General features: G+C 60.3%; 1 protein-coding gene across 9 annotated transcripts; it reads left to right on the forward strand.

Moving 5' to 3' along the window:
• Positions 1-263: 263 nt before the first annotated feature.
• PNCK (pregnancy up-regulated nonubiquitous CaM kinase) lies at positions 264-9094 on the forward strand. 9 transcript variants are annotated; one of them, XM_081794311.1, is made up of 14 exons: positions 264-1404; positions 1817-1944; positions 4203-4367; positions 6039-6108; positions 6324-6455; positions 6696-6770; positions 6867-7026; positions 7167-7290; positions 7467-7542; positions 7638-7750; positions 7840-7918; positions 8008-8095; positions 8240-8384; positions 8718-9094. In XM_081794311.1, exons 4-13 carry the CDS (start codon positions 6041-6043, stop codon positions 8375-8377), a joined length of 1053 nt encoding a protein of 350 aa, XP_081650437.1. In that variant the 5' UTR covers positions 264-1404; positions 1817-1944; positions 4203-4367; positions 6039-6040; the 3' UTR covers positions 8378-8384; positions 8718-9094. The 9 variants fall into 9 exon arrangements, with proteins under 9 accessions (XP_081650437.1, XP_081650438.1, XP_081650432.1 ...); XM_081794312.1 differs by lacking the exon at positions 4203-4367; XM_081794306.1 differs by lacking the exons at positions 264-1404; positions 1817-1944; positions 4203-4367 and adding an exon at positions 4966-5002 and having other exon boundaries at positions 8722-9094.
• The last annotated feature ends 212 nt before the right edge of the window (positions 9095-9306 follow it).

Raw genomic sequence — 9306 nt, forward strand, 5'->3', positions numbered from 1 at the left:
CACTGGGGGTGAGTGGGGTGCCGAGGGCCAGGAGACCTTCCCCCCTGCAAGCCCGGTCTAAGCCTCCGTGGCTCCTGCCAGGCCCCTGTACCCCCGTGAGGCTGGCTCCCGAGCACGTGAGGGAGTGGGTGGGGGCCTCTCACCAAGGCCGCTTCGAAGTGACAAGCACAGGTTTCCTGGGCCCAAGGCAGGGGGGGGCTGCCTTTCAGAGCCCAGTGAGGCTGGGGTTGCTGGAGGAGCTGAGGGGGAGGGGGAGAGGAGGAGGAGAGAGCTGGAGGGAGGGCAGGAAGGGGGTGTGAGCGGAAGGCTCTCATTGTCCGGGGAGGCCTGGGAATTGGACCCGGTGCCCACAGAGGCTGGGGCTGCGCCGCCCACCCGATCTCGGGTGGCCACGGCCTGAGGAGCGGGCCTGTGGGTGAGGGGGGTGCCCCACCCGGGGGCGGCTGGCTATCCCAGGGGCACCAGGAGATAGGGTAGGGGCACAGGGAGTTTTGGAATTAGAATTAGCTGGGAACAAAGGGTGGGATCCACCTTGAAGGGCTTTGTGCTTTCCACGACTGGGGCAGGGAGCTGCCCCGGGGCTGGGGGCTGGAGGTCTGGAGGGTCCCCAGGACTAGGGAGGGGCAATCTGAGCCTCCTACCCCTACGCAGGGCGGCGCGGGGCGGGGGGGGGGGCAGCTCCCCCTGTTGCAAGACTGCACATGAGTGTGCTGTATTTGACAGAGGGCTTCGGCCGGCTCCATTTTGACCTCACCCTTGCCAGTTGGCCTCTCCCTTCCAGCTGGTCTCTTGGCAAAGCACCCCCAGATGGGAACCGAAGCTACCCCCTCCAGCAGAGGGACTGCCCCCGCCCGAGCCAGCAAGATCCCGCCCTGGAACACACCATCCGTTTGACCTTCACTGCCCACCAGCACGCACGCACCCACCTCCCTCCGCCCCACATTTTTGTTCTACAAACCTGGAAGTATTCACTGTCTTCCTGGTGTTGGCCTCACCGAAATAAGTCCCCTTCCTGTTTCACTACCCCTAGTTTCTCTGTCTTTGGAGTTTGGAGGGGCTGAACTTGGTGTGTTTGGGGCCCTCGAACCGGGTGCCTCTGCGCCCCGGCGCCCTGCCCACGCGTTGTTACAATAACCAACCAGTTATTAACCCAAGTCCGTAGTCAGAACTCGGATTTCCTCAGCTTGCCTCTAATGTCCTTGCTCTGCCCCGGGACCACACTGCATTTGTTGGCACGTCTCCTCTTAGACTTTCTTCATGTTTAACCGCCTGGACAGTTTGGTTTGTCTGGTGTTTTTGTCACGAGTAGACCGGGTGATGGTTATAGAGACGAGGAGCTGCCAGCATGACTCACCGCTGTATGTCGGCCTCGGTCATCGGGCTGGGGTCGTGCCTGTACTTCAGGTGTCTCCACTTTAAAGTGAACCCCCCCCCCCGGTCCAATCCCCTCATTTCCTAGTGACTTTCATCAGCCCCTTTCCCCCAATCCCGTTCAGCAAGGTGGTTGCATACATCTGTAATCCACCTAGATTCTTCGGTCGGTCTGCATTCCTTCCTGGGATCCCCCACTTTCCTGAAGGATTATTTTAAAATTTGTGTATGTTAAGCTTCGCTCTTTCTGCTGTCCACTTCTCTGGGTCTTGACTTCCCCAGGGTGTCCGGCCTCCCAGCCCTAGACATCTAGGCTTCCCCCAGCCACCCGGGACTCCCCTGTCTCAAACCCTTGGCAACCCCTGATGTGGTCCCTGTCTCTACCGTTTTTGCCTCTTCTGGAATGTCACATAAAGAGAATCTTACAGTATGTTGCTGTTTTCAGGCCGACTTGTTTCACCGAGCAGTTACTTTATCCATTCACCTACCTGAGGACATCAGGGTGGCTTCCGCTGTTGGCATGATGATGAACAAAGCCGCTCTAAACATTTCCGTGCTGCTGTTTGTGTAGACGTAAGTTTTCAACTCCTTTAGGTAAATAGAAGCACGATTGCTCCCTCATTTGGGAAGAGTACATTTAGTTTTGTAATTTGCACTTCCCAGGTGCCTGCGGGGCTCGGTTAAGTGTTAACTGTCAGACCTGGGCTCAGGTCACGATCAGGTCATGATGGAGCCCCACATCGGGCTCTCTGCTGTCCCCGTCTCTCTCTCTGCCCCTCCCCTGCTCGTACTCTTTCTCTCTCAAAAATAAATAAACATTAAAAATATTTTTTGCGCTTCCCTGTGGACATACGACCTCAAGCATCTCTTCCTATGCTTACTTGTTTGCGTTTCTTTGTTTTTGCCCATTTTTTAATCGAGCTGTTTGTTTTCTTATGTTGAGTTTTAAGAGCTCCTTGTTTATTTTGAATACCAGTCCTTTATCAGATTTGTCTGTTACAGACATTTCCCCCAGCCTGTGGCTTTTCTTCTCTTTCTCTAACGGTGTTGTTTGCAGAGCAAACATTGAAAATTTCGATACAGTCCAGTGTCTCACATTTTCTTTCACGGGCCATGCTTTCCATATTATATCTAAAAACTCAGGGCGCCCGGGTGGCTCGTTGGTTAAGTGTCTCACTCTTGATCTCAGCTCAGGTCTTGATCTCAGAGTTGTGAGTTCAAGCCACGCGTTGGGTTCCATGCCTAGCGCAGAGCCTTCTTAAGAATAAGGAAGTAAGTAAATAAATAAACAGGCAGATAGATAGATAAATAAAAACTCATCGCCAAGCCCACGCTAAGACAGATTTTTCTCCTCTGTTTTCTTCTAAAGGTTTGGTATTTTACATTGAGGCCTGTGGTCAACTCTGAGCTAATTTTTCTCTGAGGGGTCCCCTGAAAGGATTTTGAAAAGCTCTTTATCCCAACCACTCAACACACGTGTGCATTTTGAAGTTGACGTCTACGATATTTCAACGGATGTTCAAACAGTTGCAAAGGGTGTGTTTTCTGGTGTCTTGTAAATACTGTTAAAAAAAAAAACACAACAACCGTGATACCACTTTTGACATGAGGCCAATGGCATTAAAATCACCCGGTGAACTGATCCCAGTGTCCATCTCAAACTCTTTCCATGTTCCCTTTGGAAGTTAGTTCTTTTCTTCCTGCCTCCACTGTTTGTCCGCTGCCCCTCAGAGACATCCCCTTGTGCTGTCTTTCTCCGGGCTTTTATTCCTCATGCTTTGTATTTCTCTGAAACACAAATGTATATAAATTACACTTCTTGTTCCAATCTGTGACCACGGGGCTCTGGTAAAATTCCTTCCGGCTTGACCAGAACAGCAGCCCTGGATCCGACCTGCTGACGTGTAACCATTAAACAAGCAAGTAACATGGGTCTCCAGTGCGTCCATTATTAGTTCAGGTGTCCGGGAACAAAGAGGACATACGGTCGGTGTGGGACGGGGCTCAGTATCGGTTCCATTCCTAGGAATGAACATGCTGCCGAGGGCTGAGACCCCTGGAACCTTCTTGAGTTAACTGGGGGGACGATTGGGAAAGGGCTGGGGAGCAGGAACTGGAGGGATCATCTCAGACTTACCACGTTTTGGACAGAGACAGGTGGGAGCTGAGTTCTGGAAAGATGATTTTGAAAAACCTCTGTCGGCCCCATGGACTCTCTTGAAAGGCTTTTTGTCAGGGGTGCCTGGGGGGGCTCAGCAGGTTAAGCGTCTCACTCTGGATTTCGGCTCAGGTTGTGATCTCATGGTTGGTGAGATCAAGCCCCGTGTCTGGCTCTGTACTGACAGCACAGAGCCTTCTGTCTCCCCATCCCCGCCCCCCCCCCTCCCGCTCATGCTCACTCTCTCTCTCTTTCAAAATAAATAAACTTTAGAAAAAAGAAGAGACTGGGTGCCTGGGTGGCTCAGTCGGTTAAGCATCCGACTTCGGCTCAGCTCATGATCTCACGGTCCGTGAGTTTGAGCCCCGTGTCGGGCTCTGTGCTGACAGCTCGGAGCCTGGAGCCTGCTTCACATTCTGTGTCTCCCTCTCTCTCTGCCCCTTCCCTGCTCATGTTCTGTCTCTCTCTGTCTCAAAAATAAATTTAAAAAAATTAAAAAAAATTTAGAAAAAAAAAAAAAGAGACTTTGTGTCATGCCAAGGACTACAGACACACCCCTGTGAAGATGCATTCAGCAGGCAGTTCCCGTGACTCCATGAAGCCTGTGCAGCACTGACCTGTATGGATGTACTCCTGTCAACAGCCAGAACAGCTGTCCCCCCATCCCTGGCAGGGCCTGGACCCCCTAGGAGGAGTGCCAGAACCGAGATGGGACCGGATGGGAGGAATCAACTAATTGTTGCACGAAGGATTGACTGTTGCACTAATTTCCCGAGCTGGTTCAGCAGAGACACTTTCTGGGAGTGGATTCTTTGATGAGGAAGACAAGACAGAGAAGGTGATTTTGCAGTGGTGGATCTCCTGAAGACAGGGCAGGCAGGGTGGTGTTCTAGAGACTGGGGTGGGTGGGCAGCGGAGGCCTGTTTGAGGAGGTGAAATTTGAGCTGAGACTGACAGAGTGAGGGAGCAAGCCAAGCAGGTATCTGAGTGAAGAGCATTCCAGGCAGAGAGGCAGCGAGTGCAAAGGCCCTGGGGCAGGTGCATGTGTGGTGTGTTTGAGGGCCAGTTAGGAAGCCAGTGTGGTTGGAGCTGGCTAGAGCTAGTTGAGCGAGCGGGAGACTGGGTGGAAAGGGGCCAGAGCAGCGATAGGGAAGGGGGACCGATCATGCAGAGCCCTTAGGCCACCGTAAGCACTTGTGCTTTGCCTCATGGCCTGGAGGGCTGTGGAAGGGTCCGGAGGTCCGGTGAAACGATCTCCAGATATAGGAGATGGTCTGGCTGCTCGGTGGGAAAGAGACTGTGGGTAGGAGGGGCGAAGGGTGGGGTCCGAGGACAAAGGGACCCCAATGGGGAGACTGTTGCTGTCCTCCAATTGAGTGCGAATGGTGGCTCAGGCCAGGGTGGCAGAAATGGCAGTGGCAGGGCTGGCGCGAGGGAAGAGACCTGAGAGCACGCAGCGAGCTATGTCAACATGTGGGTGAAGAGACTTTCGGACAGCAAAAGCCGGTGGTGCAAAGGCCCTGGGGCCGGCCCAGCCAGGCCGCCAAGGGACCGGGAGCCGGCAGGAACCGGCACGAATGACTGAGGAGGGAGGCGGTGGGGGCCGGCGCGCCGGCCGATTGCCTTACAAGGCGCCCTGCAGCGCCGCGGCGGCGCTCGGCCACCGCACGTTCTCTCGGTCGCCAGCGGCCGGCGGGGGCGCGCGCGGAGGGGGCGGGTCCGGCGGGGCGCGGGCGGGGGGCTCGGCGCGGCGGCCACTGCGCGAGGCGACGCTGCAGTTTCGGCTCCAGGTCCGCACCCGGCGCTCCCGGGCGCGGGCGCGCGCGGGCGGGGGCGCGTGGGAGTCCCGGCCACGGCCGCCGCAGCCCCCGCGCACACCTGTCAAGCCCGGCGTGGCCCACGCAGCTCGGGACGTGGGAGGCCCAGGCTGCAGAGTCCCTCCCGCCCCGAGGCGCCGAGGGCCGGGCTGCACTTGGGCGGCCGCGTGGGTGGCCGCGGCCGTGGCCGTGGCAGGCGGCTGGGCGCTGGGGTCGCAGGTGCATCTTGGGAGGGTTGGTGGCCTGAGTCGCGAGTGCCTGTGAGCGCTGGGCCTTGGGTGACAGGTCTAGGCCTGGGGGTGTGGGAGGGCCGTCTGTGGGCGCCGTGGATGGGGGTGGGCCCAGAGGGGACGGGGTGGGGGTGCACGGAGCCTTCTGGAAGCCGGCCGATCGCGGCTGCCATGGTTGTATGGAGGCAGAGAAGGGGTGTCTGGGCGCTGATCGCCGTCGAGGTGCCAGAGCCGGGGTGGGGTGGGGGCTCCGGATGGGGGCCTCGTATCTGGGAGGGGAGGAAGGTCTGCGGTGGCCTCGCTGGGAGTCGCCCACCTGGGAGTGCGGGCCTGGGCGGTGGGGGAGGGGCGAAATGCTGCCGGCCTGGGGCTGGGGGCGATTTATGCGTTTCTCAGCAGGGCTGCCACTGAGGGTGGCCTCACGCAGGGGGCCTCTCTCCATCTCTCCCCGACCCCCCACAGACATGCTGCTGCTCAAGAAACAGACGGAAGACATCAGCAGCGTCTATGAGATCCGGGAGAAGCTCGGCTCGTGAGTGTGTGTGTGTGTGTGTGTGTGTGTGTGTCAGCGAATGTGTGAGTGTGTGTGGGGGGGCCGGATGGGTGGCCTGGGACTGGGAGGGCCTCCCCATCTTCTTCAGCTAGGAGGGCCCTTCCCCCTCCGCACCTCTGCTTTCCCTCCCCGCCCCCTCCTTTCCTCCTCTTCGCCTCTCCCCCTCCCTGCCTGCCTCCCCCTCTCTGCCTCAGGGGCGCCTTCTCTGAGGTGGTGTTGGCCCAGGAGCGGGGCTCCTCACACCTCGTCGCCCTCAAGTGCATCCCCAAGAAGGCCCTTCGAGGCAAGGAGGCCCTGGTGGAGAACGAAATCGCCGTGCTCCGCAGGTGCGTGCTCGCCCCTGGCCAGGCCTGTGCCTTCAGTGCATCCCCACGACCGCCTGGCCCCGGGGCTCTGCCTTGCTGGACCAGGCAGAGGTGGCCTATGCTAGGTAAGCGGGGCAGAGGCCAGAGGAAGAGAAGAGGGAGGGAGCCTTCCCTGGGGCCCCGGGACGAAGCACTCCGAGGCCCCGAGAGGCCCAGAGGGGGCTGCGGTGGCCCATACGGGCCTTTCTATTGCCATTGCAGGGTCAGCCACCCCAACATTGTGGCTCTGGAGGACGTCCACGAGAGCCCTTCCCACCTCTACCTGGCCATGGAGCTGTGAGGAGGGCAGGGGCAAGCTGGGGCGGGGGGGGGGGGGGGGGGCGGCTGGGGCTGCCGCTGGGTGGTGAGTGGGGGCCGACTGGCCTGAATTAGCCGAGTCCCCGCTGCCCTCAGGGTGACGGGGGGCGAGCTGTTTGACCGCATCATGGAGCGTGGCTCCTACACGGAGAAGGACGCCAGCCACCTAGTGGGCCAGGTCCTGGGCGCCGTCTCCTACCTGCACAGCTTGGGCATCGTGCACCGAGACCTCAAGGTGCCCGTCCTCCTGCTTGCCCGCCCGGGGCCACGCCCGGCATCCCTGTGCACCGAGGGTCTGGGGGACTTGAGGGTGCCCAGCCCCAGGGGTCGTGCCAGGGCTGACCTGGCACTTTCTCCGGCGCCCGTGTGTCGTAGCCGGAAAACCTCCTCTACGCTACACCCTTTGAGGACTCCAAGATCATGGTCTCCGACTTTGGCCTCTCCAAAATCCAGACTGGCAACGTGCTGGGCACCGCCTGCGGGACCCCAGGATATGTGGGTCAGTGAGGGGGGCGCGCCCTGAGACTCACCGGGGCTTGAGGGGGCTGGGGGACATGGTGCCAGGGGAAGGGTAGGCAGTGGGTCATCCCTGGGGTCGACCAGGCTGAGCCTGGCGGCACTGAAGCCACGGCGCGTGTGCGTGCGGGTGCGTGTCTGTCTGTCTCTGGCCCCCAGCCCCGGAGCTCTTGGAGCAGAAACCCTATGGGAAGGCTGTGGATGTGTGGGCCCTGGGTGTCATCTCCTACATCTTGTGAGTGACCGCTGGGAAGGCTCCTCTTCTGCCTGCCTGCCTCCTGCTGGGTCGGGGAGGGCCCGGCAGCTGGGTGATTCATGTGTGGGTGCCAGGCTGTGTGGGTACCCCCCTTTCTACGACGAGAGCGACCCTGAACTCTTCAGCCAGATCCTGAGGGCCAGCTATGAGTTTGACTCTCCCTTTTGGGATGACATCTCAGAATCAGGTGAACGTGAAGCTGGCCCCGAGCTCAGGGAGGGGGCAGTGACGAGGGCAGCGGGGACGGGGTGGGCTGACCTGGCGTCCCCACTCCAGCCAAAGACTTCATCCGGCACCTTCTGGAGCGAGACCCACAGAAGAGGTTCACCTGCCAGCAGGCTTTACAGCATCTTTGGTGAGTGGGGCCCCTGCCAAGCTCTCCCGGGACCAGAGGGCCCACGCTCTCAGACACTCCCCCGCCACTGACCCGTGGCCTCCCCCTAGGATCTCTGGGGACGCAGCCTTTGACAAGGACATCCTGGGCTCAGTCAGCGAGCAGATCCAGAAGAATTTTGCCCGGACTCACTGGAAGGTCAGTGTGGAGAGGGGCCTGTGGACCTGGCTCGAGGCTGTCCCCGCCTCTCAGGGGACAGCCTTGGTTGCCAGTGGCCTCTGTGGCCCTCAGAGTCTTGGGGCCATTGCCGGGGCATGGCCTGATGGCCCTCTCTCCCCACAGCGAGCATTCAATGCCACTTCCTTCCTGCGTCACATCCGCAAGCTGGGGCAGAGCCCGGAGAGCGAGGAGGCCTCAGGGCGGAGGATGGCCCGTCACAGCCACCCTGGCCTCGGGTCCGGCCAGCCCCCAAAGTGGTGACGCTCAGGTGTGCGGGTGTGGGCCCTGCACCCACTGGGAGCTGACCCCCAAGTGAACCGAGAGGAGGGCGGGCTCTGTGTGGCCACCTCGCAGAGCAGAGGACTGAGGACCGGAGGTGGAGGTGGAGGGAAGGAGCCGGGGTTCTGGCAGAAGCAGACGATGGAGGCCAGAGGGGGCGGGTGGCTGCAGGGATCATGAGGAGCCTGATGGCAAGACCCGGGGCGGGGCGGGGAGCACTGCTGCTGAGAACCGAGACTGGGATGGGGGGGGCGGGGGCAGGCTGGGGAGCCTCCTGACCGCCCCCTTCCCCGTGCTCCTCTCTCCTCCCCGCTGCCCCCAGGCAGATGCTGAGGCCGAGTGCCCTGACTCCTGGACTCCCTTCCCGTGGGCGGGCCCTTTCAGTCCCCTTTCCCCAGCCCCAGGACCCCGGGCTGGCCTCTGCTGGAAAGTTGGAGATGTGTGGGTGTGGCGCATGGCGCTGGGGCAGCAGTGGGTCTCCCCCCTCTGCCACCCAGGCTCCGCCCTCGCCCGGGGGCTGGCGGGGTGCGTCCACGGAGATCCCGCTCCACTGTCACCGCCACACCCGCTCTAGACGCCGAAGAGGCTTTCCGGGGGCAGCTCTTCCCGCACGCTGTTCTGTGCTTTGCTGACCGTGGTGGTCCTGCTTGTGTCGTGGCCCTCGAGTTTTCCCCAAATCAATAAAGACAGACAGAGCGATGGGCCAGTGGTGAGCTGGAGGGAGGGGTAAGGGACAGGGATGGGGGGACGAGGGCAGAGGGGATGGATGTCACCTGTGGGAAGGAGACCAAGGAGGCAGGCCCCCTGCCCGCGGGACCCGGCCACGCGACCTCGCCCACGGCCCCCTGAACTTCTGCTCCCTCCCGTCATGGCAGGCGAGCTCCCAAGTTGTTCAAGAATTTCCTGTCCCG

This window comes from Panthera onca, chromosome X (assembly GCF_046562875.1).
Source record: "Panthera onca isolate mPanOnc1 chromosome X, mPanOnc1 haplotype 2, whole genome shotgun sequence".
Lineage (NCBI taxonomy): Eukaryota > Metazoa > Chordata > Mammalia > Carnivora > Felidae > Panthera > Panthera onca.